The 27238-nt window shown below is 43.1% G+C and overlaps 1 protein-coding gene across 2 annotated transcripts in view; it reads right to left on the reverse strand.

The window, feature by feature from the left end:
* Positions 1-1047: 1047 nt before the first annotated feature.
* Positions 1048-27238, reverse strand: part of TMEM150A (transmembrane protein 150A) — a 39613-nt gene continuing 13422 nt past the window's right edge. For both annotated transcript variants that reach the window (XM_073622094.1, XM_073622093.1), the window contains exons 3-8: positions 26398-26445; positions 14945-15031; positions 12894-12961; positions 12541-12668; positions 10113-10290; positions 1048-8836 (exon numbers count right to left, since the gene is read on the reverse strand). In XM_073622094.1, coding sequence (XP_073478195.1) covers positions 8595-8836; positions 10113-10290; positions 12541-12668; positions 12894-12961; positions 14945-15031; positions 26398-26445 — 751 coding nt within the window. In that variant the 3' untranslated portion in view covers positions 1048-8594. The remainder of the gene's footprint in view (positions 8837-10112; positions 10291-12540; positions 12669-12893; positions 12962-14944; positions 15032-26397; positions 26446-27238) is intronic.

Raw genomic sequence — 27238 nt, forward strand, 5'->3', positions numbered from 1 at the left:
ACATCTCTAGGGCATACTAATAGTGAGCATCTGTTTACATCTGACTACCTCAGAGGCCATTTGATCCTAACATGATGGACTGGAGGTGAAAGGATGTAAACGAATGAACATCTGTTTTTGTCAGGCTGCCCATACATCTAACATGGGTCCGGTGTTCAGTCAGAATCGGAGACCCATCAGATTAGGTAACAGAAGTGACGTTCCGTCAGCTGTGAATTCGTCCACTGCTACCAGGTTTGCTCATATCATCTGGTGTACAGAACACCTGCAGTCAGAAGAAGGCGGCAGCGGACATCTTAGTAAACCCAGCTAAGTCTTAAATTTCAGAGCAATTTTAGCAATAAACTGAGCGTATAGAAATAAATATAGTATGTTGACATCTGTAATGCTGTTTGGATGTTACATTTTGAAAGAAGCTGGACGCCAACAGGAGGAATGTGGCGGGGACCATGTTGGTACACCCTGCACTGCTCAGCGCTAAACCTTTAGGCTTTCAAAATGTAACATCCAAACATCACAGATGTCAATACACTATATTTATTTATATACGCTCACTTTATTGCTAAAATTACTGTGAAATTCAAGACGTAGCTGGGTGTAGTAAGATATCCGCTGCCACCTTCTAACTGCAGCTGTTGTCAGATGAGCAAAACTGGTAGCGGTGGATGCATGCGCAGCTGACGGAATGTCACTTCCGTTACCTAATCTGACGGATCGCCAGTTCTGATGGAACACCAGTTTCAGGCTGGAGGTAAAACCTGAATTAACACAGATTATTATTTATTATTATTATAATACAGGATTTATATAGCGCCAACAGTTTGCACAGTGCTTTACAACATGATGTGATAAAAGTTCCACTTTGCTCAAATTCAACAGGGAACCTGTTATCGGTACTTTGCTGATGGAATGGATTCTGCCCATATAAAAGGACCCTTTTCTCATACAAATCTCTTAGAACAGGTAGAGTAAAACTCACCTGCTTTACAAGTATGACCAACAGCATGCATGAAAAAAAAGCAAACAGTAAAAACTTCAGCACAAGAGTTGTTAAAATTCAATTTTTATTACCAATACAAAAGAAAAAAAAAGAAAACCCTTAATATCACCAAAATACACAGGAGCCGTCCTGTAACACATAAGGCTCCTAGCGTCTGTTAGAGCAGCAAGAAAAGTGTGGCTCCCCGGGATAGCAAGGAAACCGGAATCCTGACTGTAGCACACTTATAACAAGGTTTCCTGTAGGTGTTCAGTTAAGTGGCAGTGAGGAAGTTTGTAACACAGTTTCAGACAGGAAGAGCACTTCCCGTCCAGCTTAAGCAGCAACAGTCACTCTCCAGGAAAAGAAAAAAAAAAAAAAATACAAACTATGCTATACACAGTAAAAAATATTAAGGCTTGTGGATACATGACCTTGGAGGTGGATGATGATGATAGCTTCATGTTATGACACCTTGTGGTTGGTCTGAGGTACTGCTTGTTAGTGTGAAAAATAAAATGATGAATAAAGGTTTGTCTTGTTACAATAAACAAGATGGCAATGTATAAAAAAATGGCATTCTAGAAAAACAAACAGGAAGCTATAAAAGGTTAAAAAAAAAAAAATTGCACCACTTTAAAATTCAGGGTCAGCGAACATTCTCCTGACCGTAGAGAATATAAGAAAAAGGAGAAAAACACACAAATAATCTCCAATTTATATCAACCACAAACACACTTGCAAGCCATAAGACAGAAGTCCATCTGAAACTAATGACTCAAGTTTGGGTGCAACTGGGATGTGAAGATAAAATTTCCTGCAGATGTCTACTGTAAAGTTTAGCCACAAAGAATATCAAATTTCTCATTTACTCTCCTTTCTACTACGAAAACTGTAGAATATCTGATGAATCAGATGGCGCAAGAGCTAGCAAAGGAAAGGCCACTGGCTCTATACAGAAAGGCTACAGCACTTCATACAAATAAGGCCTCATTCACATTGGCGTACTACAGCGTGTATTTGTACGAGGGCCGAGTTTGGCCGCACAGGTGTTCCGTGCATCCCCATGCAGGCAGTCCCATTCATGTCAGTTGTAGACACAGCCGCTACTCCCAATTTGACAGCCATGCGACTGCAGATACATGGCCCTGAATGCAGTGAGAGTTATGCCAACAGACCCAATCAGCTGTCAAATTAAGAGCAGCAGATGTGTTAGTGCAGCCACTACATCCCACTTGACATGAATGGGGCAGCCTGCATAGGGATGCATGGAACACTTGTGCATCCCTGTGCAGGCAAATACAGCCCCCGCCTGGGTGTATGCTGTAGTGTGCCCATGTGAACGAGGCCCAAGAGGGACCATTACATGTTTATGTTCTGATCTACTAGGCCTAGTCTACTCTTATTTTATTGCTTTGAGACAGAGAGAGAGAGAATGTATTCCCACCAAACAATATCCTACACACCTGACCTGAGGTTGCTGCCCTCATAGAAGGCAATGGGGTTGATTAAAGGCAAATAGTCTCTGCACTACAAATGCAGTTGCTCTAGATCTGAGGGGGAGCATTTTTGCTTGTACATGATTGGATGACAGAAATCAGCAGAGCTTCCCCTCATTTCAGAGCTTCCCCTGAGATCTAGCGCAACTGCACTTGCAGTGCACAGTATATTTGCCTTTAGTAAATCAACCTCCCTGAGTCTTAGGACCCCCTACAGTGCTGACATTAGCCCACTTGCTTATAGAGAAGTAAGAAAGCTAGCACACCAATATAGTATTTTATCAATGTTTTGTATTAAGCAAAGCAAACCATTTATATATAAAAAAACCCAAAGTAATAAATGTGAATTCATATGATCTACTGCGCAAGCACCATAAAGAGATCCACTAATAAGAGATACACTTATAATACACAAGTAGGGCTGGAAGGTACATGAATCAAGGTAGAGACATAAAGAACACACAAATAAGCAATATATGTACAGATAATGCAAAGGAGACCTGGTGTGGTCTCGAGATGGTTACAGTGTTTTATGGCTATACACTAGATACCCCTCCCAGCAATTTGCTCAGGGTATCTGGCCTTTCCTCTGTGTATATAGCTTTCTATTCAGTAGTTCAACTAACTAGGTGGACCTGGGATCTGAGGAAAGGGCAAAGCCCTGAAATGTAAAGGTGTATCACTCTTGTTAGTAGCTCTCTGTATAGCGGCCTTGGGCTTACTGTGGTGGTGCAGTGGATCAATCGTACTTGAAAATATTACCTTTGTGAGAGTTTGCATAATTCAAATCATTGATAACATACTAAAACTGGTGTGCTAACTTTCTTCTTTATAGCCCTACAGTGGGAGGTATAGGATGGTCTCTAGAATTGGTTTTAGCACCCTCAATTACTGTCAGCTATACTTAAATCCTTAGGGTGTGCATAGTTTTCATGTCATAAACTAGCCCACGTGCTTGTCAACTTCAATGTATCAGAAGAGCCCAAAAAAGAAAAAAAAAAAAAAAATCAGCATAGGCCACACCTCTTTGGATGTGGGCATGTCAGGAGACTCTCAATGGAGCCGTTCACACACCTCTGGGACTGCTGCGGAGCGGTTTGAAGCAGTGGAGTCCTGTGCATCTTCTGGTTCTATCAGGTCCGAATCTAGCCAAAAATTTGGCCCCGATCCGTCCCTGAAAAGGAGAACAGGAATGCACCGGACCCCTGCTGTGAGCCGCTCCGCACAGCAGTGTGAACCCAGCCTGAAGGATAAGTTCACCTTAAGACCCCATTCACACAGGGACGACTTGTCAGGCGACCTAGTCGCCTGACAAGTCGCCTCCCGTTCTGTACTATGGAGCCGTTCTAAGGGGAGCGACGCAAGTCGCTCCGACTTAGAAAAAGGTTCCTGTACGACTTCGGGGGCGACTTGGGGCGACTTGCATAGACTTCTATGCAGAAGTCGTTTTGCAAGTCGCCCGGCCATTCGTTTGCAGGTCGCCTCGCTGAGGCGACCGGCAAGTCGTGTTGCCCCTGTGTGAATGGGGTCTTAGTAACATGTTACACCCATATTCAGGGTGTAACATGTAACAGATGCAGCAGTCCCCACACTCCCCTGATCCCCCGTTGTGACAGCGAGCTGGGGATCTTCTCCCCAAACATGCTGTCACAATGAAAAAGAAATAAAAAATAAATAAAAGACATGGCCGTGTGGGGCTCTGTCCAGTCGACAGCATCATTCATTCACAGTGTTCTGTGGATGTGAGAACTACAAGTACCAAAATCCTTTATCAATGTCGGCTTGTAATTCTCAATGAACTACCACAGCGCTGTTGAGTAGTTCATTGAATCGTCCTGTCATTGTGTAACTGCCTGTCTGTACCAGGTACAAGCAGACAGCTTACACAGTCTGCAGGAGCCCTGCATTGGAGCCATGATCTGCTAATTGGGAGTGCAATGCTTTACAGGCTGTTAGTAAAAAAAATAAATGCACATTTTTTTTTTTTACCTGCAAAAAGATGTGCATTTATTTATTTTTTTAAAGGTGAACTTATCCTTGAATCCACTGTAACTGTTTGTTATACGAATTACCCTGGTAGAGCAAGGACAATTCTAAGGATTCTTTAACTCCAGCAGGCTATCAGTGAATCTCTGTTCAGACTACAGTTGGCAGCAAGAGAGAGTAGACAGTGAAGATAAAGCGCCCCCAAACTAAAGTGAAGACATAGTTTTGAAAAAAAAAAAAATAATAATAAAGCACCACTTTCTTTTAATGGACGCCTACTCTAAACGATTTTTTTTTCTTTACCACAGCAAGCATTGAGGGGAATTGATCAAATCTGGAGCAGCTGTGTATGATAATGCAAGGTAGAAGCTGGTTATCTTTAGCTTTTTTAACTGAACAAGCTAAAAAGAGAGAAGCCGATTGGTTTCCATGCATAGCTGCCCAAAATTCTGGATGAATCAAGTATCAATAAATGTCCCTTGTGTGCTGGGATGTGCTGGAACAAGAATGGCGCTTTTTTTTTTTTTTTTAAAGCATGTCCTAGGGAATTAGGGATCCCTTGCTGTTTAAGCTTCTATTTAAAACACTTTTCCAGATTTTGACAGGTAATGTATAATATAGACTGGTTACTGTACATGCTTACAGCCCTCTTGCCAAGGCGATACCAGTCTACCTGCCTGGTGCCCCAAGATGGTGTCTATCTTTTTAGTAAAGAAGATAGAAACCATCAAAGAACCCCTGGAACTCTCTACCCCAATCTTTCTGGCTATCGCCTACTCTGTCTGGCTTTGGACAATCTCTGAAAACTCATCTCTTCTGGGAAACCTATGCTGCCTCCACCTAAAAAACAAAAAATGTACTCGATGAACCCCTCACAGTTATTACCTGTTGTATCCTTTGCTCCTCCCTCTTAGATGGTATGCTCTCATGAGCAGGCCCCTCCTAACCCTCGTCTTGCATTGTATTGTAAATGTACTGTCTCCCCTTATTGAGTAAAGCGCCACACAAACTGTTATGCTATACAAATGTGATATGATAATAAAGCAAAAAAAGGGCAGACTAGCTCAACAAATCGGAGAGACAGATCGACATACCATCTTTAAAGTTTTTTTTAATTCACTCATCTACAGGAAAGTGTGACTTCAAACACCAGGTGACCAGTTTAATTGAATGAGCTGCTAAGAGTCACCTACCTGCACCTGTCCTAAACTAATCTCTTTGGGTGGGAGAGCTCTTTAATACAATATTGCAGTAAGATGGCCAGTGTCTGACTCTTGGCAGTGTAACAATTCCACAAGGTGCTGAATCTTGCAGAGTTCAGTTCAGCAGAATCTTAAAGGGTTTGTTTGGGCAGCAAATAAAGGTTGAGTTGATGGCCAAAGGTCTAGTAAGGGGGATAGAGCTATTTTTCTGCAGCTCTCTTTATCCACCAATCACTTTAGAAAGAAGGTTGAGGATTCAGACACACATTGTAGTCTATTAACAGACAGATGTAATGCAGATGTCAGCCAACAGTATGCAAGGAGGAGGGAAACACTCTGATCTTGGATTATACAATGCATCATCATTCTGCCTTTGACCAAGTTCACACAGCCTTCAGCTTGTATAAGTGCAGTGTGAACAACAAGCTTTTAAAAGAGTATTTGCAGAGCTTTCAGCAAGCTTTTAAAGTACTATTAAGCGTTAAATCTTTCTCCCACTGTGGCTGCTATGGGTTCCCAGCAAAAGAAGCCCACCCGCGCTCCTAATCCTGACACAGTAACAAAGTGCAAACCCGGAAGGAAAACCGGGGGAAGATGTCAGCCGTCTCATCGGTGACAGTGTGGCGCTGGAGGGCTTCGTTCTAAGGTAACTCTCTCATAATGGGCTAGTATGGGATTTGTTCAAACAAATTGAGCTTTCTTTTTTTGATCAGCACTGGGATTTTATTTTTTTCCGAAAAAAAATGAAAAGATTAAAAATCTTGAAAAAATAAAACAAAAACAATAATTTTCTACTTTGTTATAAAACCTATCCAATTAAAAAAAAAAAAAAAAAAAAAAAGGAGGTCTTTGTAAATTCAGGCCAAAATGTATTCTGCTACCTAAATTTAAGCAGCTATAGACGCTATACTGTAACAACGGTGATCAGCAACTTATAGTTTGACTGTGATAAAGTAGCGGGCAATCTAACAGACACTATGTATGACGCTTATGTCGCTAGTGACACTAAAACAGTGATAATACTGCACACTGACACTGGCTGGGAAGGGATTAATATCTAGGGTGATCAAGGAGTTAATGGTGTGCCTAACAATGTGTAATGTGTGTAATATGTGCTGCTTTTACTTTCTGATCTGGCTGTTTTTTCTTCCTGCTTTTTAAGGAGAACAACCAGATCGCTGTTCCTATGCACACAGAGTTCTGTGTTTTTGTAAATTTTTGCAAAGATTTTACAAAATTGTTGGCTGAAATCTGCTGCCAAACTCGTGCGGTGTACTGAGGGCAGACGGCGACGTACAGGTGTGTTGCCTGGTCTGTCTGTGCTGCTCACCCATAGTAAAAATACTGTGGGCGGGCGGTAAGCAGTTAAAGTGACAGTCAGCATGTTCTTGGAGATCTGTGCTTAACATTTTCAAGTAGGAGCCAAAAGGGTCTTTTAAAGGCTTGTTCACACAACTGGTTGGGGTGGCGGTAACAGCTGGAGGTTGAGACACACTTTTATTACCCCTTAACCACTACACCGTTTAGCTGCAGAGCAGCAGCCAAGGATGTACACAAGCCATGACCACGATGCATTGCTTCACTGCAGCAGCAGGATTATACCCACTGCTTTCAATGGGTTCTACACAATTAAGGCCACTCCGCAAGTGCCCTGCATGCGGTTACGGCACACAAGTGCAGAAATCAAGTGGTAACGCAGGTGGCTGAGGAGGCAATACACACAGGAATCTCATATGAACTAGGCCTTTGGGATCAACTATTCATATCTACAAAATGCAGCATATAAAACATTTTAAAAAGTCTAGGTAGTTCTGGCAATATGCTGGCATTCATTATCAGATAAAAGCACAAGTTAAAACGGTATATTCTGCCTGACACAAACCCTCTAACAATCAGCATACAGACATTGTATCATTACTTGGAATGTTAGGAACATAGTATATGTATGGTGTTTTTACCCTACTGTAAAAAATACTGACAATCAGGACTTCAGATATATAGGTGCTCCAATATGTTTGTAATGTGCGCAGTCTCAACAGAACAACCACATGGTGTACGCCTTCAAAGCATAAAGTGCAGCCTTTAAAGTGGAACTCCAGCCAAAACTTTTTCTCTAGTCTTGCATAGTGTGGACAGGTTGGAACCTTCAAGGTTTTCATTGAAATGTGTGTTCTCACTGGGTGGATTTCTGCTTACTTCCTGTCCTGGAGACCTGGCAGGAAGTAAGAGAAAGTCTCCAAAAAGTTAAGTACAAAAAAAAAAAAAAAAACAACCTTTTGACATTCATCAACAGGTGCCTCCATTTCTCTACTCCTGTTCCACTGGCAGCTCTAACATTCTGCAACTACAGATAACACCAGCATAAAAGTGAGACTGAATCTCCCCAACTGGGTTACATACAGCACTAAGGACCTGACTGAGCCTTTAACTCTTTGAGGCCCTACCCAAAACTAGGAAAAAATTACAGTTGTGGTTCCATTTTAACTATCCATACTGAAAGGAGACAATTTGCTGGCTGAGCAAGAGTGGGGAGCAGCTGGTCAGTGACTGTGTCTCAGATTAGAACCCACTGACTTTATTATTTCAGACAGCAAAAAAGCACTCTGTACTGGCAGTAGGCATTTGTTGGACTGTAAAATGCATCCACCTACAACAATAAAAATAATAAGAAAAAAAAAGAAAAAAAAAAAGTAATACAAAAATATTGCCCCAGAAGTGTTAGACGTGAAAATACGCACATGAAAAAGTGAACCTCCGTGAATACTTTTCTTGTAATCCAAATACCGCCAGTAAAGTCTTTCGCATACCTGCCTGGCTGTAGAGTTAAAATTGGCTTATGTTTCTTAATATTTGGTAAAAACTCGAAAAAAAAAAAAATTTTTCTTAAAAATAATCCTGAGTGTTGGGGAGCAGCAAGCCCCACCCTGGTCATATCATGGCAATCCGCTCAGGATTACAGTTGAGGTGCGTGGATGTGCTGCTGCTTCCTGGAGACTTGCAGCTGCGAGCTGCGGAGCTCTGCAAAGCGGCCATGATGGTGTCGCTGGAGACCGAGCCGAACTCATAGGAAAATGTTCCGTAGAAGACTAAGATATCCAGCACGAAGATCCATTCGCAGATTGCAGCCAAGTGCTGAAGGAGGAAGCTTTCATGGATGAAAAAGACCCCACCTGAGTGCAATGTTAAGGAAGACAGGCTTCACATTTACCCTAAAACCTATTCACTTTATTTTATGTGGACAGGGATAGGAAGAGTTAAAAGGAAACCTATAATAAGCAATTTTTCTAAAATGTTAGCCGTCTGGCTAATATATTTATTCAACGACTTCAATATTTCCTGAGTCACTGACCCAAAACAAGTTTGCAAATCCACCCGTATGCTTTCCTCTGACTTTACTAGCCGTCTGCTTGTTCCAGGTCAGTGACTCAGAAAGTACTGGGGTCAGTGGCAGACAAGGAACTACCCTGTTTCCCTGAAAATAAGACCTAGCGTGATTGTCAGTGATGGCTGCAATATAAGCCTAACCCCCCAAATAAACCCTAGTTAAAGTCCTTGTAGGTCTTCTTTTCAGGGTAGGGCTTATATTGCAGCCATCACCGACAATCATGCTAGGTCATGATTTCCTATTGGGATTATTTCACCAAAAAGGACATTTTTGTTGCAGAGGATGCCTGAAATTTGACCTGACTAGTGCAGACTTCTGGGAAAATCAGTCAGTCAATCACACAAGTAGGAAATTATGTTTCTGGGGGGCATTCTGTACACATTGTGTGGACAGAACATCTCCAGGTAGCCATATTGTATTTTCAAAGAATTGCAGCGGCTGTAGATTGAAATTGAATTTTTTTTTATAAAATTCAATTACAAAATGACTTGTGTCGCAATTCAATTACACTATATTATTTTTTCTTTATTTGCTATTTTTTTCCCAACCAAAGTGGAGTTACCCTTTAAGCCTGCAATTCTATTAATAAATAGCAAATGTTTCTTATAAAGTCTTTAGTTTATAACTTTCCTGAAAAGAAGAAAACAGAGCCCTCTGTGTCATCTAATCTAACCATTCCATACCCATGGTTCATACGCACAGTACACACCCTGCTGTGCTGCTATATGCGATTATCTTGTACATATCTGGTCAGAACTGAGGATTCTGTAGTCAGCCTGTCCAGAAAGTTTTTGGGTTGAGTTACTAAAACTGGAGAGTGCAAAATCTGGTGCAGCTCTGAATAGAAACCAATCAGCTTCCAGGTTTTCATCTCAAAACTTAATTGAACAAGCTGAGGTTAGAAGCCGATTGGTTATCATGCACAGCTGCACCAGATTTTGCACTCTTCAGTTTTAGTAAATCAACCCTTTCAGTCTGTTTTCCTCACATCAACCCAATCCTCACACACATTATTGTTTTTATTACAAATCAAGACACTATTACTATTGCCAAAAGGATACTCAGGACAAGGGATGCTAAGGCCACAACGGTCAGGCTTACACGCAGGTGTCCCACCCAATAGTCTAGTGTGCTAGTGGCCAGATGGTAGGTAAGGATGCAATGTAGGCATACAAACAGCAAACCAGCTGGGAATGCCACTCCTGCACCAATATAATGCAGAGACTTGGCGTAATCCACCTGCAAAAGAAACACACAATAGTGACGCAAGACAAGGTTCATTTGCAGCTACTCAAACCAACACAGAGCAGGGTAACTTGAAGCTTGTATTAAGCAGAATATTGAAGAGTTATGTAGATATCTCAGCTAAAAATCCGCTCACTACCACCAAGAGTTGAGGAGGCTTACCGGATAAGGTGGACCCAATGGGGCATACGCCGGATTGGGTCGGACAAGGCTTAGGTGGTAAGTGGCTGTATGTACTCCGAGAAGAATGCGGCCTCACGGGTTTATTGTATTAATCCAAATTATACCAGGAACTTGGGAGGTGTGCGTGATCTCCCGGATCTGGGAGGTCATGTAGATCTTGAGGAAACGATGAAGTGTTCCATAGGCAAACCCCTCAAGGCAACATTCCGTGGACCAAAAATTGATGTGAAAGAATAGGGAAAGAAAAAAAGGGCCACATAGTGTAAATCCACGTTTCTCATGAACAAGGGCATATTTTCTATATATTTTCTATATATATTGGGGTGGCTACAGTGGGGGAACCCCCCTGATGACGTCTTTGAGGACGAAACGCGTCAGGCAGGACCCCATTGTCGCCACTTTTTCTCATACAGCGCTGTTTTAATATTTTGGATTTGCATGTGAGTGTACATCTATTTTATTTCAAATAAATATTTTTTGGTTTTTCGGATTTACACTATGTGGCCCTTTTTTTCTTTCCCTATTCTTTCACATCAATTTTTGGTCCACGGAATGTTGCCTTGAGGGGTTTGCCTATGGAACACTTCATCGTTTCCTCAAGATCTACATGACCTCCCAGATCCGGGAGATCACGCACACCTCCCAAGTTCCTGGTATAATTTGGATTAATACAATAAACCCGTGAGACCGCATTCTTCTCGGAGTACATACAGCCACTTACCACCTAAGCCTTGTCCGACCCAATCCGGCGTATGCCCCATTGGGTCCACCTTATCCGGTAAGCCTCCTCAACTCTTGGTGGTAGTGAGCGGATTTTTAGCTGAGATATCTACATAACTCTTCAATATTCTGCTTAATATTTTGCCATACAGACTATGTATCTCTAATGTTTATATGAGGACTACATGCTCTGAGCAGACACAATTGATCTTTTTCATTGTATACTTGACCTGTTTACAGTGTTATGACATTGTTTAGCGCCACACTTTTTTGTTGTTTTACTATTTTACACTTTGTTGGTCGTGTTGGCTGCTTTTCTTTCTTTAGGATAGCGCAGAATTATTATACATATTTAACTTGAAGCTTGTACTCCAACTGTTCTCCCCTGTCCATCTTTGTTTACCACAGAGATATCTCATTTCACAGGAGACAGCAGGTGACAACACTCAGTGACAACCTGCTGTCTCATAAAACACATGCTAAAGCAGATATAAAAAACACACAAATTACCATAGCTCCATATTAAACATAATTCAATTATTTTTGTAATGCAAGTGCTTAAATTCCTCTTGAAGTCCTCTGTATAGTAGATTAGACTTAGTCAGATGTTAAAATAGATAGCTAACAAGGACCAAGCCGATAGAAGATGAGCTCATCAGTGTGCTGCTTTACCTTTTGGGGAGGGGGGGGCGAGGACAAGATATATATACTGTATTTATCGGCGTATAACACGCACCCCAAGTTTAGGAGGGAATTTTAAGGAAAAAAAAAAAAAAAAACTTACATCTAAATGCCCATCACTGCAGCCTTATCAGTTTCCATGTGTCCATCTGCAGCCTTGCCCAGTGTCTTTGCAGCCTTGTGTTATTGCAGCCTTTTGTCATTGTGTCTTTGCAGCCTTGTTATTTAAAATTGGCACTGATCTCAGCTGATTGCGAGAGGAGCGAGCGCCGCGGACATACACAAAGCCGAGTGTACTCAGCTAGGCTCGGTTCCTCTCGCAGTCCTGCCCCTATGATGGACATCACACAGGTCCAATGGCGTGACTGTGAGCGGAGCCGAGACTACCGAGTACACTCGGCTTTGTGTATGTCGGCGGCGCTCGCTCCGCTCACAATCAGCCGGGATTGGCGTATAACACGCACCCACGATTTTCCCCTGATTTTAAGGGGAAAAAAGTGCGTGTTATACGCCAATAAATACGGTATATATATTTTTTTTTTTACAACTATCACTTATATCAGGTTCAGGGTTACAGGGCCCACACAAAGGAACACAACAAAGTTATGGGCAAAACACCCTATAATAATACAAAGAGTATGAAAAGAATTGAGTCCTTACCTGGAAGTTTCCCACCATGACAAGTCCTGCTGCGTTGGTACAACCAGCGATCAGGGCGACTGTATTCAGCCAGGAGCCATGGCTGAGCTCTATGACCTGACTGTATCTCAGCAAACAGATCATCACCACTGAGAGAGAGGAGAGTCAAGGAGGAGGGAGGGACACAGGACAAAGGGCTGAGAGGGGCAGGGGATGGATAAGTAAATGTCTGGGTGAAAATGGAAAGGAAAGGATGTGAGAATTGTGGTAGATGGAGGACAGGGAAATGAGGTCAGTGAAGATGGCCAGGAAGAATGTCTATGGAAAGTTTGGTCAGGAGAAGAAACATGAGGGTTTTTAGTGGAGACACTCACCCATAAAAGCACCAACATTTCCAATCAGACTGAAGAGACAGCTCTCCGGGGGGTATGTTCCACACTTACTGATAAGACAAGATATAAATATAATGTCATTGCCATATAAACGTTACATTTTAAAGTGCCAGTGCCATTTTAAAGAACATTGTCATTCACAAAGTATGTCTAGGAGTTAGGTAAAGTGGGGTAGAGCTCACTGGAGTCCAGGATTCCAACAAGGAGACTCCTACCAACACTCAGTAAGGCTGTCACAGGTTCACCTTGGCTTTTCAGCTGAGCCATCTGTGGTAGCCATCTGTGAAATGTCCATAAACCCCAGCACCTGTACCCTTGTCACTGTGCATGGCTTTCCATCTGACCAGCTGGAAAATTCTCCATATAGCACTATGAGACTTGGTTAGAGGATACATGATAAGGTATTTATATGCAGTCCACCATCTGATAGATTGTCTATTGGGATATATGCCAGGGACAAGGGAATCCCAGATACGATAGCCAATGACAACCTGTTTAGGCATTGCCAGAGGTGGGAGTAGATATCCCTACTGACAACAGTACAGATTTAGCTGTCAGTAGGGATATCTAGAAAGAGAGAGTGGCTAAGTTTCCACATAAATACCCCCTTTTTTTTTTTTTTTTTTTTTAATAAGTGATCACATTCCCTCTGTTCTCAGCTGCATAAGAGCTGGGGGGAGAAAAAAAGCAGCAGCACACTGAGCTTCCCAGTGAATGGCTGTGCAGCGGGAGTGCGTCAGGACAAGTCTGATCATTGGAGAGTACACGGAGTTTCCAGCATAACTAGAGAAGTGACCATCATGTGCTCTTCTGCTTAGTGTGGTCAGTTTTTAGTAGGAAAGAAAGGGTTAAGTTAGAGGAAGTGTAGGTGTGGCGCTGTTCCAATTAGGAAAAAACTAAAGTATTAACCCAATAGGGTAATGTTTTTGTGTTGCACCCTCTGCAGAGTGCACGTAGAAACACAAGAAAAGAGATAATGAATATTATCTGGGATTGTATACTGATACCTAGTGTCTGCACCCTCTACAAGGTGCAACACTTAGTGGTATGTGTAATAGTACTCAGCGTGTTACACCCTCTGCAGAGTGCAACGCAAATAGAAAAAACTTTTTAAGAATAAAAGTGATCTAACTCAATATAATACCCAGGGTAATGGAAGGTGAGAAATGTAAAAATTGTGTTACACCCTCTGTGTCATATATCTTTAAGGTCTTGCTTATATTCTAACCCAAAGCAGATTTCTATATAGTAACTTCTGTAGGTGAATATGACAACACTGAATAATACAGGAAACCTTCTGAGAGAATCATAAAGGCTGACTTCTCATTCTATAAATTAAGTTCCATGGCTGTCAAACTAACCCAAAACCAATATGCAGATAAGGTTTTACAATTACAATAAAGGTTTTTCAAATTTATATGCATGCTTGTTCCAGGTAGCGACTCAAGTATTTAGGCTAGAGGGGCAGTAAAACTAGCAGAAAAAAAAACAAAAAAACAATTGCAGCCCCTTTGTCTCAGGAAAGGTTTACATTAGTGCTACAAACAAAATAGTTGTTTCCTAGTGTATGCAAATTACTGAGGCACACTATACAGACTCTGCACTCATTGCCCCTTAAGCAAGGTTGCATCAGTATGTAGTAGAGGCTTCAACTGGCATGTAAACATCTCAGGTTACCTTTTACAAACCCCTGGGAACTCTTTTATAAAAAGGGACTGACTTCCACTAGAAAGCTGGTTCTTCACCTCAACCCTTCCATCTTATAATGTGCCCATAAAGTGATGGGTGACCTCTCTGACCAATCATAAGACACAAGAGAAGGTGGGGATTTCCTAGTGGAAGTTGGTGTTGTGAATGCACTAACATTTTAGTAGAACTTTACATAGGAGCAATGAGTACAGGTAACCTTTAAAGCCTGGCAAGGGAGTCTAGGGACATGATTAGGAGGAACAGATGATCACACATCAGTAGGCTTGGTGAGGGACACCTAAAGGTATTCTGTAGAGTTTCTGCAAAGATGCTGAGTAGGTCACCTGATGAGAGGAACATCCTCCAGAGTGCAGCAAGACTTCGGTGTCCCCTGCTTGGCAGTGTCATCGGAGCACGTCACATTGTACGTCCTGAAAAAAAAAAAAAAAAAAAAAAAAAAGGGATTACCAGCAACATTAAAAAAAAAATAAAAGTATTATAAATTGTTTACTTTGCATATTAAAACGTATAATCAAGAAAATGTGTAAAAGAGAAACAATAGAGTATTGTCAGAGACAAGTGTAGAAGAAAGAAAAAGTAGTTGAGTATTGTAACAAGCCCCTTGCTCGCTCGGTTCCACTCTCCCGACACTCCTCTGCAGCTATAGAATCAGATTGCAGATCGCGACATCTGATTGCTCGGTCATCCAATGCTCCGGGATTAGAACTACAGCTATGTGCCGTTCGAACCCAGTTGTGATAGCTCAGAACAAACACCAGGCAGGCTGTATGCAAGTTCAACCAGGAATTATTCAAAAATACAGGCTCTTTTATACACTAACAGTGGAGGTGCATACCTCCAGCTCATATTACTCTGAACATACACCTGTAACCTAATTAACATGGGCTAATTAACTAATCCCTTTAGACAGCCTAGATGACTCAGACATGACCTTTAGGCCAGACTGGCCGTCTTGTAGCTTAGAACCCCCAATCAACATTATCACAATAGCAGAGTTAATTAACACAAACAACAATGGGGATCTAATGACTCTTAGATCCCATACTAGAGACTTATTTACAATACACATTTTAGCAGACAACAGACAGGTAGCTGGAATTGATGACATTAGCATTTAACAGTAGGAGTCCCAACAGTATGAATCAGTCACTATTCCAATATGGCAAATCCAGGGTCCCCAGAGTCTGTGTGTCCTGGGGGACCAGGACCCGAATCCACAGTAATACCACCTCAAGGGTCCCCAGGCATACAGCTCACAAAGAACACTGTTCCCCCAAATGCCAGGGCCCACGATCGATCGGCAAGAGGCTAGCATACAGTCCCCTCCAAAAGTCTCTCTCCTGGCTAGGTCTGTCACATTTCTCCCCTTTCGGCAGGAGACTAACACAGGAGGAGACCCCAGACGGGTTGACTCCGAAGTTAGTCAGTAGTTACAGTCCTCTAATGCCTGCACCCACACAGTACCCCAAACAAAATTGTTCCAAACAAAGCATTACTCACCCAGCCAACCTCTGCCTCTCTCAGAGAACATATCTGCCGCTGGGGAGAGGCCTGGACTGGCTCTTCTCCCTGGAGTCCTTTCTGCCGCTGGAGAGAAGACAGGGTGTCTGGGCTCACTCTGTCATGCTGTTGGGGATCTGGGCCGACTGCCCAGCATCCCTGGGGTATACAGGTGGAGACTGAAGTCCCGTCCACCTTCACAGGAAATCCATCCTCTGTTAGTTGAGGGCAGAGGCCAGCAGTACTCGGCCCTGTTGCCAGCCCTTCTGCTGGAAACCACACACCATCTGCTTCAGCTAACTGTTGGGGAGAGACGACGAGCACCTCCTCTCCCTTCTCCCCCTGTATCCTGATCTGCTGCTGGGAAGTGACCACCTCCTTCTCACCCTGAGCCTCCAGAACTGCCGCAGGTGTAGGGCAGAGATCTTGGACCCTCTGTCCGGTTGCCAGCGCTTCAGCTGGGGAAGTTCCTTGTAACTTCACAGATACTTCTGTTGGTGCTGGGCAGAGCACAGTGAAGTTTGGCCCTAATAACAGCTCTTCTTCCGCTGGAGGCTCACCAGGTTGTTCTTCATTCAGCAGAAAAGTCTATCAAATCCCCTGTCTCTGCAACTGGTGTCTGGGGATAAAGGTTCACCATCTCCTCTCCGTGGAACCCAGAAGATGTTATCAGTGCTGGGCAGAGGTTAGCAGAGCTCTGCCCTGTTGTCAGCACTTCAGGTTTGGGGACGGCAATCTTCAGATTTTCCACTGCCGATTCTCTGGCATTCTGCTGGACAGGCACATTCCTCCATCCAAGATCATCCAATGCAGAAACAGGTTCATCCAGGTCAGTCAGCACTTGCTGCATCCGCCATAAGACCTCCGCCTCCATAGCTGCGGGGGCAGGCTGGCAAAGCACACTGTTACTCTGCCACATTGTCAACTCTTCAGCCAGGATTTCAGAGTTGTCAACTGGTATTTCCTGATAGTCCCAGGCAAAGGGAGCACCACCCTGCTGCTGAGCAGAGTCTAACAGCTGTTTGTAGGCGATCTCCAGCTCCCATTCCTGAACGGCCAGAAACTCCAAATCTTCCTGTGCCCAGTGCACTTCTGAGACATTCAGTCTTCGCTCTCTGTGCTCCATTATTTCCTCCAAATGCCACTCCTGATCACTCCCAAAGTCAGGGTCCCTGGACAGCCTCCAGTATAACAATCCCAGGCCATCGTAGTCAAAGCCTTCTGTGGGGCTGTCATCCGCTGTCCACGGGCACATTTGGGCTGCATACCACTGGAGGGCTCTGTAGCTCTCGTCCAACCGCATTTCTGCCCGGATCAGCCTGCTTAACTCGGCTGTCCACTCCTGGTTCGGCTGTTCCCCCAAAAACAGCATTCGCACTTCATACTGCGACCAGTACCTCACATGGATGAAGGGGAGAACTTTTCCCTGGTGTCACTGCTCACGGGCTAGCGCTTCCTTCCAGAGTTCACAGCGTATAGAATGAAACCATCCTAGCAGGACCTGCTCTGATACTGGTCCTCTGTGCTGTATCTGCATCTCTCGCAACCTCCTTCTGAATTCCTCATCCATGGTGGCTGCCATCTCTCCTCTCCTGCTATCTGGACCTTGGATCCAGGTGATGGTTTGGATGTGTTCACGGCAAGGAAGCACGATCCCACCATTCCCTCCACGGCTCTCAAGTAAGTCTTTTAGTGTGACTCTCCTGCAGGCTGATTTGGAGTGTCCCAGTAACTGGAGAGCAAATCCCACGGCTGCCAAAAAATGTAACGAGCCCCTTGCTCGCTCGGTTCCACTCTCCCGACACTCCTCTGCAGCTATAGAATCAGATTGCAGATCGCGACATCTGATTGCTCGGTCATCCAATGCTCCGGGATTAGAACTACAGCTATGTGCCTTTCTAACCCAGTTGTGATAGCTCAGAACAAACACCAGGCAGGCTGTATATAAGTTCAACCAAGAATCTCTTTTATTCAAAAATACAGGCTCTTTTATACACTAACAGTGGAGGTGCATACCTCCAGCTCATATTACTCTGAACATACACCTGTAACCTAATTAACCTAATTAACATGGGCTAATTAACTAATCCCTTTAGACAGCCTAGATGACTCAGACATGACCTTTAGGCCAGACTGGCCGTCTTGTAGCTTAGAACCCCCAATCAACATTATCACAATAGCAGAGTTAATTAACACAAACAACAATGGGGATCTAATGACTCTTAGATCCCATACTAGAGACTTATTTACAATACACATTTTAGCAGACAACAGACAGGTAGCTGGAATTGATGACATTAGCATTTAACAGTAGGTGTCCCAACGGTATGAATCAGTCACTATTCCAATATGGCAAATCCAGGGTCCCCAGAGTCTGTGTGTCCTGGGGGACCAGGACCCGAATCCACAGTAATACCACCTCAAGGGTCCCCAGGCATACAGCTCACAAAGAACACCGTTCCCCCAAATGCCAGGGCCCACGATCAATCGGCAAGAGGCTAGCATACAGTCCCCTCCAAAAGTCTCTCTCCCGGCTAGGTCTGTCACAAGTATATCGTATTATCTGTCAATTAATTCAGAAAGTTTGGAGTTTAAGTGACACTCTTTAGATGTAAGTTTTATTGGATGACGCAAATCCCTTTTTCACATTTTATACTATAAAGCCTGAAGGAGAGATCCAAGTCATTCTGAAAGCTTGCATCTTTAATAACTTAAAATTGGCCAATAAAAATATCATATGAACTTCAAACTTTCTAAAGAAAAAAAAATAATAGAAAGACACAGACATACGCAAGTGATGTCATAGAAAAGTAAGTAGGAAGAGAGACACACACAGAAGCAAGTGAGTTCATAGACTTGTATTAAATAGAAACAAGCAGTACTCAGTGATGCCAGAAAATGTGGAGAGACATACAGTCATGGCCAAAAATATTGGCACCCCTGCGTTTCTTTTAGATAATGCACCACTTCACCCAGAAAATTGTTGCAATTACAAATATTTAGGCATTCTCATGTTTTTGGCTTTTGTTTGTATTGGTATGACAAAAAAGTGGAGAAACAAAAAGCCAAATCTAAAAACATTCTATGCAAAACTCCAAAAATGGACTGGACAAAATTATTGGCACCCTCAATTTAATATTTGGCAGCACACTGCTTGGAAAAAAAATTACTGAAATCAATTGCTTCCTGTAACCATCAATGAGTTTCTTACACCTCTACTGGAATTTTGGACCACTCTACTTTCGCCAACTGCTCCAGGTCTCTTTCAGACTGGAAGTGTTACTTTTCCCAAATGCTGTTTTGAGTTCTTTCCACAGGTGCTCTATGGAATTTAGATCTGAAATCATTGCTGGCCAGTTCAGTACTCTCCAGCGCTGTGTCTTAAACATTTCTGGGTGCTTTTTGATGTGTGCTTTGGGTCATTGTCCTGCTGTAAGACCCTTGACCTCTGACGGAGACCCAACTTTCTGACACCAGGCCCTAAATTGCACCCAAGAATTCTTTGGTAGTCTTCAGATTTCATAATGCCATGCACATGGTCAAGACATCCAGTGCCTGAAGCAGCAAAGCAACCCCAAAACATCAGTGAACCTTCACCATGTTTGACTGTAGGGACGGTATTCTTTTCTTTAACCACTTCAGCTCCAGATTTACCCCCATTCATAACCAGGCCATTTTTTGCGATATCGCACTGCGCTACTTTAAGACCCCTTTCACGCTGAGGTGCTTTACAGGCGCTATAGAGCTAAAAATAGCGCCTGTAAAGCGCCTCTAAGGTGTAACTCCAATGTGAAAGCCCGAGGGCTTTGACACTGGAGCGGTGCGCTTGCAGGACATCAAAAAAAGTCCTGCAAGCAGCATCTTTGAGGTGCTTTAGAAGCGGTGTATACACCGCTCCTAAAGCGCCCCTGCCCATTGAAATCAATGGGCAGCACCGCCAAAGCGCTGGTGCTTTTAACCCTTTTTCGGCTGCTAGCGGGGGTTAAAAGCGCCCTGCTGGCGATGCTAAAACGATGATAAAGCGCCGCTAAACATAGCGGCGATTTACCACCGACACCATCCGTCGTCCCAGTGTGAAAGGGCTCTAACTGACAACAGCGCAGTCGTGCGACACTGTACCCAAATAAAATGTATGTCCTTTTTTCCCCACAAATGGAGCTTTTTATTTTTTGCGCTAAAAAAAAAAAAAAAAAAAAACAAAAAAACCACACAACAATATTTTTTACTTTCCGCTATAAAACACATCCAATAAAATTTAAAAAAAAAAAATAAAAAAAAAAAAAAATCAAATTTCTTCATCAATTTTAGCCAAAATGTATTCTGCTACATACTTTTGGTAAGAAAAAAAATCCCAATAAGCGTATATTGATTGGTTTGCGCAAAAGTTAGAGAGTCTACAAACTATGGGATATATTTATGGAATTTTTATTTTTTATTAGTAATGGTGGCGGTCAGCGACTTATAGCGGGACTACAATATTGCGGCAGACAAATGGAACACCTGACACTTTTAGGAACCAGCGACACTAATACAGTGATCCGTGCTAAAAATTTGCACTGTCACTGTACTAATGACACTGCCAGGGAAGGGGTTAACATCTAGGGCAATCAAGGGGTTAAATGTGGGACCAACATGTGTTATGGTTTATGCTGCGTGATGTTTTTACTAAGCAATGTGCTGTTTACTTCCTGCTTTGCGGGAAGCAAAATACAGCACATTGCGGGCTCTCTTCGGTAATGTCTACACAGGGCTCTCTTTGGTAATGTCTGGCCAGCAGCCGCTGGTTGGAGTTGCAGCCAATCGCAGCACAGCTGGGGTGGCGGGGCCACTCTCTACCCCGGCACATGGATGTCATACTAGGCACGTGATCCGGCGCACAGCGGCCGCCCTGCCACAGTATATGTGCGGTCATAAAGTGGTTTAAGGCCTCATTTCTTTTTCTGAAAACAGTAGAATGATGGGCTTTAACATAAAGCTGTAATTTTGTTTTGTCTGTCCTCAGCACATTCTCCCAAAAGGATTTTGGCTTACTCAGGTAAGTTTTGGCAAATTCTTTGATCAAGTTTTCTCTTTCGTCCACGTCCAGGGAGATTAACTGCAGTGCCATGGGCTGTAAACTTTTTGACAATGTTGCGCACAGTGCACACAGGAACATTAAGATCTCTGGAGATGGACTTGTAACCTTGAGATTGTCCATGCTTTTCCACAATTTTTGTTCTCAAATCCTTAGACCATTCTTTACTGCTCTTTCTGTTCTCCATGCTCCGTGTGGCACACAGAGACACACACAGTAGAGTCAATATTTCACCATTTTAACTGGTTGCCGGTGTGATTCCGATATTGTCTGCGCCCGTTAATTGATACAGGTGAGTTTAAATTCCAAACTATAGGAGCATCACAAACTTTAAATGCAATTATTTCTTACAATTTTGAGAAGGTGCCAATAATTTTGTGACCTGCATTTTTGGAGTTTTGCATAGAATGTGTCAAATTAGGCTTTTTGTTTCTCCAATTTTTTGTGTCATACCAATACAAACAGAAGAAATAAAACAAGAATACCTAAACATTTGTAACTGCAACAATTTTCTGGGTGAAGTGGTACATTGTCTGACAGAAATGCAGGGGTGCCAATATTTTTGGCCATGACTGTATATACACACAAGTAATGCCATAGAAAAGCAAAATAAATTTTGCACAGAAACAATACAGAGAGATGTGCATGTGATGAACTTTACACACAGTCTCTACACATACTAACACAAGATCCTGTTCTACTATCAGGGGCAGATCCGCGCCCTCCTGAGAAAATATTACTGACTCCAATGCTCCCTTCGCTACCTCATTGTGGAAGGCTGTAGGGGCATGAGTCCCCGATGGAGAGGTGCGCTGTAGCAGCCTTCCCCCTTAGTTTCGCTGCAGTGTGTGGCGGAGCGAAGGAGTCCCGGATCGAGAGGTGCGCTGTACTGCAGTGCAGGGGTCCCCAACCACCAGGCCAATGCCTCTCCGAAGCCAGGATGCGAGTGCGGTGGGCTGGCTGGCAGGCCAGTGAGTGGATGGGTAGGCAAGATGGCCAGTAAGCGGGCTGGCAGGTGGGTGGGCAGGTGACATGGCAAGTGACAAGATGCATCTGTAAGCAGGTGACGTGACAATCCGCAATCTGGTGGCAGGCGACGTCACAAGTGACAAGCTGCATCTGGTGGCAGGCGTCGTGACAAGCTGCATCTGGTGGCAGGCGTCGTGACAAGCTGCATCTGGTGGCAGGCGTCGTGACAAGCTGCATCTGGTGGCAGGCGTCGTGACAAGCTGCATCTGGTGGCAGGCGTCGTGACAAGCTGCATCTGGTGGCAGGCGTCGTGACAAGCTGCAGGCATCTGACACATTCAGGGCTCCCACTGATTTTGCATTATGGGGAGTTGAACCATTTAATTTTATATTACAATGTAATAATAGAAATAATGCGCTTCAACCATCCTGACACCATATCAACCATGGTGCCGTGATGAATGAAGCACCAACACAAGCCATTGCCCTGACAAATTGTCTGCGGAAAAACGTAGGCCGCCCCCCTCGGGCCTTGTCATAATTTTGATAATAGTGTTAAGACCGCTGCCACTGTTGTGGCTGGCCTTAACAATTTCATCACTGTGGTTGGCAGGTCTCACTATTCTTCCCTACCTCCTCCACGCTGAAAGAAAGTTGCATCATTTTAAAAGGTCACTTCCTCCCAGCCACATAGGAGGGAAGAATAGTGACAGTGACAGGATTCGATTTCCAAGCATTGGTTCTGTAAGCAACACCTTATTTTCTGGCAGTGCCCCTTCTGAGACTAGACTCTGGATCCACCCCTGTCTATTATTTAGTCTCTTTCTCAGTCTGCTTTCCCCTCTCTGCAAGCATCATTCTACCTACCTACAAGGGATACCTCCCAGTACCTGGAAACAAGCCGCAAAAAACGTGTATTATGAAATCTACAGAGTGTTTGTATCTACATTGGCTACACTTGTCAACTTTCCAGATGGCTGCTGTAACGACACAAGCAGATATCTTGGATGCATCTGGCTCCCACTAGTGGCCTCTTGAGGGACTACATTGTACAGAGACCAATAGGGAATTGCCTTCAACCAACAGACTCCAGTAGTGAACATGGAGTACAGTAAAACCTTGGTTTGAGAGCGTTTTGCAAGACAAGCAAAATTTTATTAATACATTTTGACTTGATATACAAGCGATGTCTTGATATACAAGTAGCGTCATGTCACAACTGAGTATAAAAGAGGAGAGAGGCGCTTCTAAGACCCAGTTCACACAGGGGCGACTTGTCAGATGACTTAGCCGCCTGACAAGTTGCGCTCCATTCTGTACAATGGAACCGTTCTAATAGGAGCGACTCAAGACGCTCTGACTTAGAAAAAGGTTCCTGTACTACTTTGGGGCGACTTCGGAGCAGCTTGCACTGACTTCTATACAGAAGTTGTTTTGCAAGCCGCATGCATGGGGCGGCTTCAAAGTCGTCAGACTCTGAAGCCGTCCCTGTGTGAACCGGCTCTTAGTGTAGCAATATGGTTACATTTAATGAAGGTACAACATTTAGCCACTCACACGGTTGATGATTAAAAGAGGCACCTATAAGTATGCAGGCATCCGGGGTAAAGCTGTCCACATAGATCTTTCTCCGCACCGCTATTGACGTTGTCCCTTCCATGCTGCGCTCCATGAGCGGTTCAAGTCTTGCTTTCAGATCGCTCTACTGCAGGGTAGTCTTCCCAGTCACAATTGCAGACTGACAGCGTTGAGAGCCGGTGGTGCGGAGGACGGTGGACAGCTTTACCCCGGATGCCTCCCATACTTAGATGTGCCTCTTTTAATCATCAATCATGCGAGTTGCTAAATGTTGTACCTTTATTAAATGTAATCATATTGCTACACTTAGAGGCGCCTCTCTTCTCTTTTATATGCTGGAGCTTCTGCTGGATTTTGCTTTTAATCCCCTTGTGGAGGCTGCCATTTGTGGATGGACATTTTATGGTTGCACAACCTGGTCACATTGCTATAATCTTTTTATATGGACTATAAACTGAAGGAGATATGAATAAATGGTTGAGGAACGAATCATCTGCATTTCCATTATTTCTTATGGATAAATTCGCTTCGTTATACAAGTACTTTGGATTACAAGCATGCTTCCGGAACGAATTATGCTCGCAATCCAAGGTATTACTGTAAAATATATTGCCTCCAATTCACTCAAAAGCAAAGAGAATTCCTTTTTAGAGCCATGCTGCACAAGAGAAGTTGATTAACTCTTGTGAAAACTGTTAATTGGACTTTATACTGAACTACTTCCCCTGTAATAAACAAATAAGTAGTGCAAGAAAATCTGACAAGACAATTTCATTACAGTCAATTTCTGGACCGCAGCTTCAAGCAACCAATAAAGCTGATTAGCTGCTGAAAGTAACATTACCACTTCTGCTTGAGTTTTTATAATTCAGCCTCAGTAATGAGAAGAGATATTGCAAAGATATTGGATGTGAGAACTATAGCAAATTCTGAACCTATATAATCAACCACACCTATGTTGATATACAGTAGAAGGTAAGATAGCAGAATGCACTATACTCTGGGGCTTGCATTTAAAAAGTAATCCTGTAGGCAGCCACTTTGTATTGTCTCACTGTAATTTAAGCTAGCCATACATGTATAGATTTCTATCTTTCAGTTGAGGGATGGGGATTGGAAATCCACTCTCTGCAGGGCTTCGAGGATGGATCAAAGCAATTCTGATTGCTCAACACTGTCACAGATCATCGCTCGGATTCATCCAAGAGCCCTGCAGAGAGAAAAGGAAGAAGAAGAGCAGGGAGGGTGTGGGATGTTAGTTCACCTTTTCATTTTTTCTGAAAAGATGAATTAACCCTTTAAAAAACATTTTACCCCTGTATTCCTTTTGAAGGGGATAAGTGGATTGGTAAGATTTTCTTTATTAAATGATTCTACACATGTTCCTGGAGCCCCTACAGCTACAGTGCCTTGAAAAATTATCCCACCCCTTGAAATTTGCCACATTTTGTCATGTTACAACCAAAAACATAAAATTTGTTTTATTGGGATTTCATGTGATAGACCAACACAGCGTGGCACATAATTGTGAAGTGAAAGGAAAATGATAAATGGTTTTCAATATTTTTTACAAATAAATATGTGAAAAGTGTGGCGTGCATTTGTATTCAGCTCCCTTTACTCTGATACCCCTAACTAAAATCTAGTGGAACCACAAATGCCTTAAGAAGTTAACTAATTAGTAAATAGAGTCCACCTGTGTGTAATTTAATCTCAGTATAAATACAGCTGTTCTGTAAAGCCCTCAGAGGTTTGTTAGAGAACCTTAGTGAACAAACAGCATCATGAAAGCCAAGGAACACACCAGACAGGTCAGGGAGAAAGTTGTGAAGAAGTTTAAAACAGGGTTGGGTTATAAAAAAATATCCCAAGCTTTAAACATCTCACGGAGAACTGTTCAATCCATCATCAGAAAATGGAGACTGGGGTGGAGGTTCACCTTCCAGCATGACAACGACACTAAACATACAGTCAGAGCTACAATGGAATGGTTTAGATCAAAGCATATTCATGTGTTAGAACGGCCTAGTCAAAGTCCAGACCTAAATCCAATTGAGAATCTGTGTGTGGCAAAACTTGAAAATTGCTGTTCACAGACGCTCTCCATCCAATCTGACAGAGCTATTTTACAAAGAATGGGCAAAAATGTCACTCTCTAGCTGTGTAAAGCTGGTAGAGACATCCCCAAAAAGACTTACAGCTGTAATTGCAGAGAAAGGTGGTTCCACAAAGTATTAACTCAGAGGGGGCTGAATACAAATGTACACCGCACTTTTCACATATTTATTTGTAAAAAATGTTGAAAACAATTTATCATTTTCCTTCCACTTCACAATTATGTGCCACTTTGTGTTGGTCTATCACATAAAATCCCAATAAAATACATTTACATTTTTGGTTTCAACATGACAAAATGTGGAAAATTTCAAGGGGGATGTATACTTTTTCAAGGCACTGTAGATCAGCATAGGACTTTGAAAAGCTTAATGATAACAAGCGCTAAATATATGTTTCTAGCATCTGCACAAATACCCATGGATTAAAAAACACATTCACACTGAGCAAGTTGTGCATGCTTTGTGTAAAGTGGACTATGTGTTCTAGCGTCAATAAATTGGTAGTGGAAATGTACAAAGACTGTACAGATGGTATTTACCAGTTTTCCACAGGACAAACATGATGGTTCATCACAGCCATGGCGTACCTGGAAGGGAAAAAAAGATTAAAAATGACCAAGCTGCCATTTACAGTACCCCACACAATTTTCCAAGTCCAGATTAGAACGTTCACAGCTTATCACTATGCTTTTCTAACCAGTAATATGGCCTGCTTAAAAGGGACCCAATAAAGACAGTTATTATCTGACCAGTTCAGGATCCCATCCAGTGCTGGGAGATTCCACTGGAAGTAGTGCCAGTTCTGGGGCAGGTACATCCACTGTTCATCATAATTCAGAAATGTGCTTTTTCCCAGAACTTCCACCTCTTCCAGGAGACAAGTCATGTCCGCCAACCTGCTGCAGAGGAGCCTCTGCATTGAGTAGTAACACAATTTCAGGAAACCTTTGCTTAGACAAACCAAAAGCCTGCCATGCCGATTTAAAAGAGAAGTATGTGTTTTTTTTCCCATCACCTACTTAGGTGGATGCTGCATCGTTCCCCCGCCACCTCTGCACTGAGAACGGAGCCATTGAACATCGCCGATTGCTCAGTTCTCTCAGCTCCTCAAGTAGAGAGCTGCTGCCTGTCAGTATCTCTCTGCTCTGCCCCCCCCGCACTCACTGGAGCGCTATGCTGTGGAGGGGCGGGGAGCGGCTCGCTGAGAGGCTGAGACGGGGTATCAGTGCCTGGACTGATTCCAGTGACGTCAGCAGAGACCAGACTTCAGATAACTTGGAAAGATCTGAATTTGTTTGAGAACAAATGCTGATAGTGTGGTAGTATGCCTAGCAGTTCTTGGCAATGTTAGGTTTTGGTAGCACTGTTCTATAGAAAGGA

The sequence above is a fragment of the Aquarana catesbeiana genome, linkage group LG03, assembly GCF_042186555.1.
Source record: "Aquarana catesbeiana isolate 2022-GZ linkage group LG03, ASM4218655v1, whole genome shotgun sequence".
Lineage (NCBI taxonomy): Eukaryota > Metazoa > Chordata > Amphibia > Anura > Ranidae > Aquarana > Aquarana catesbeiana.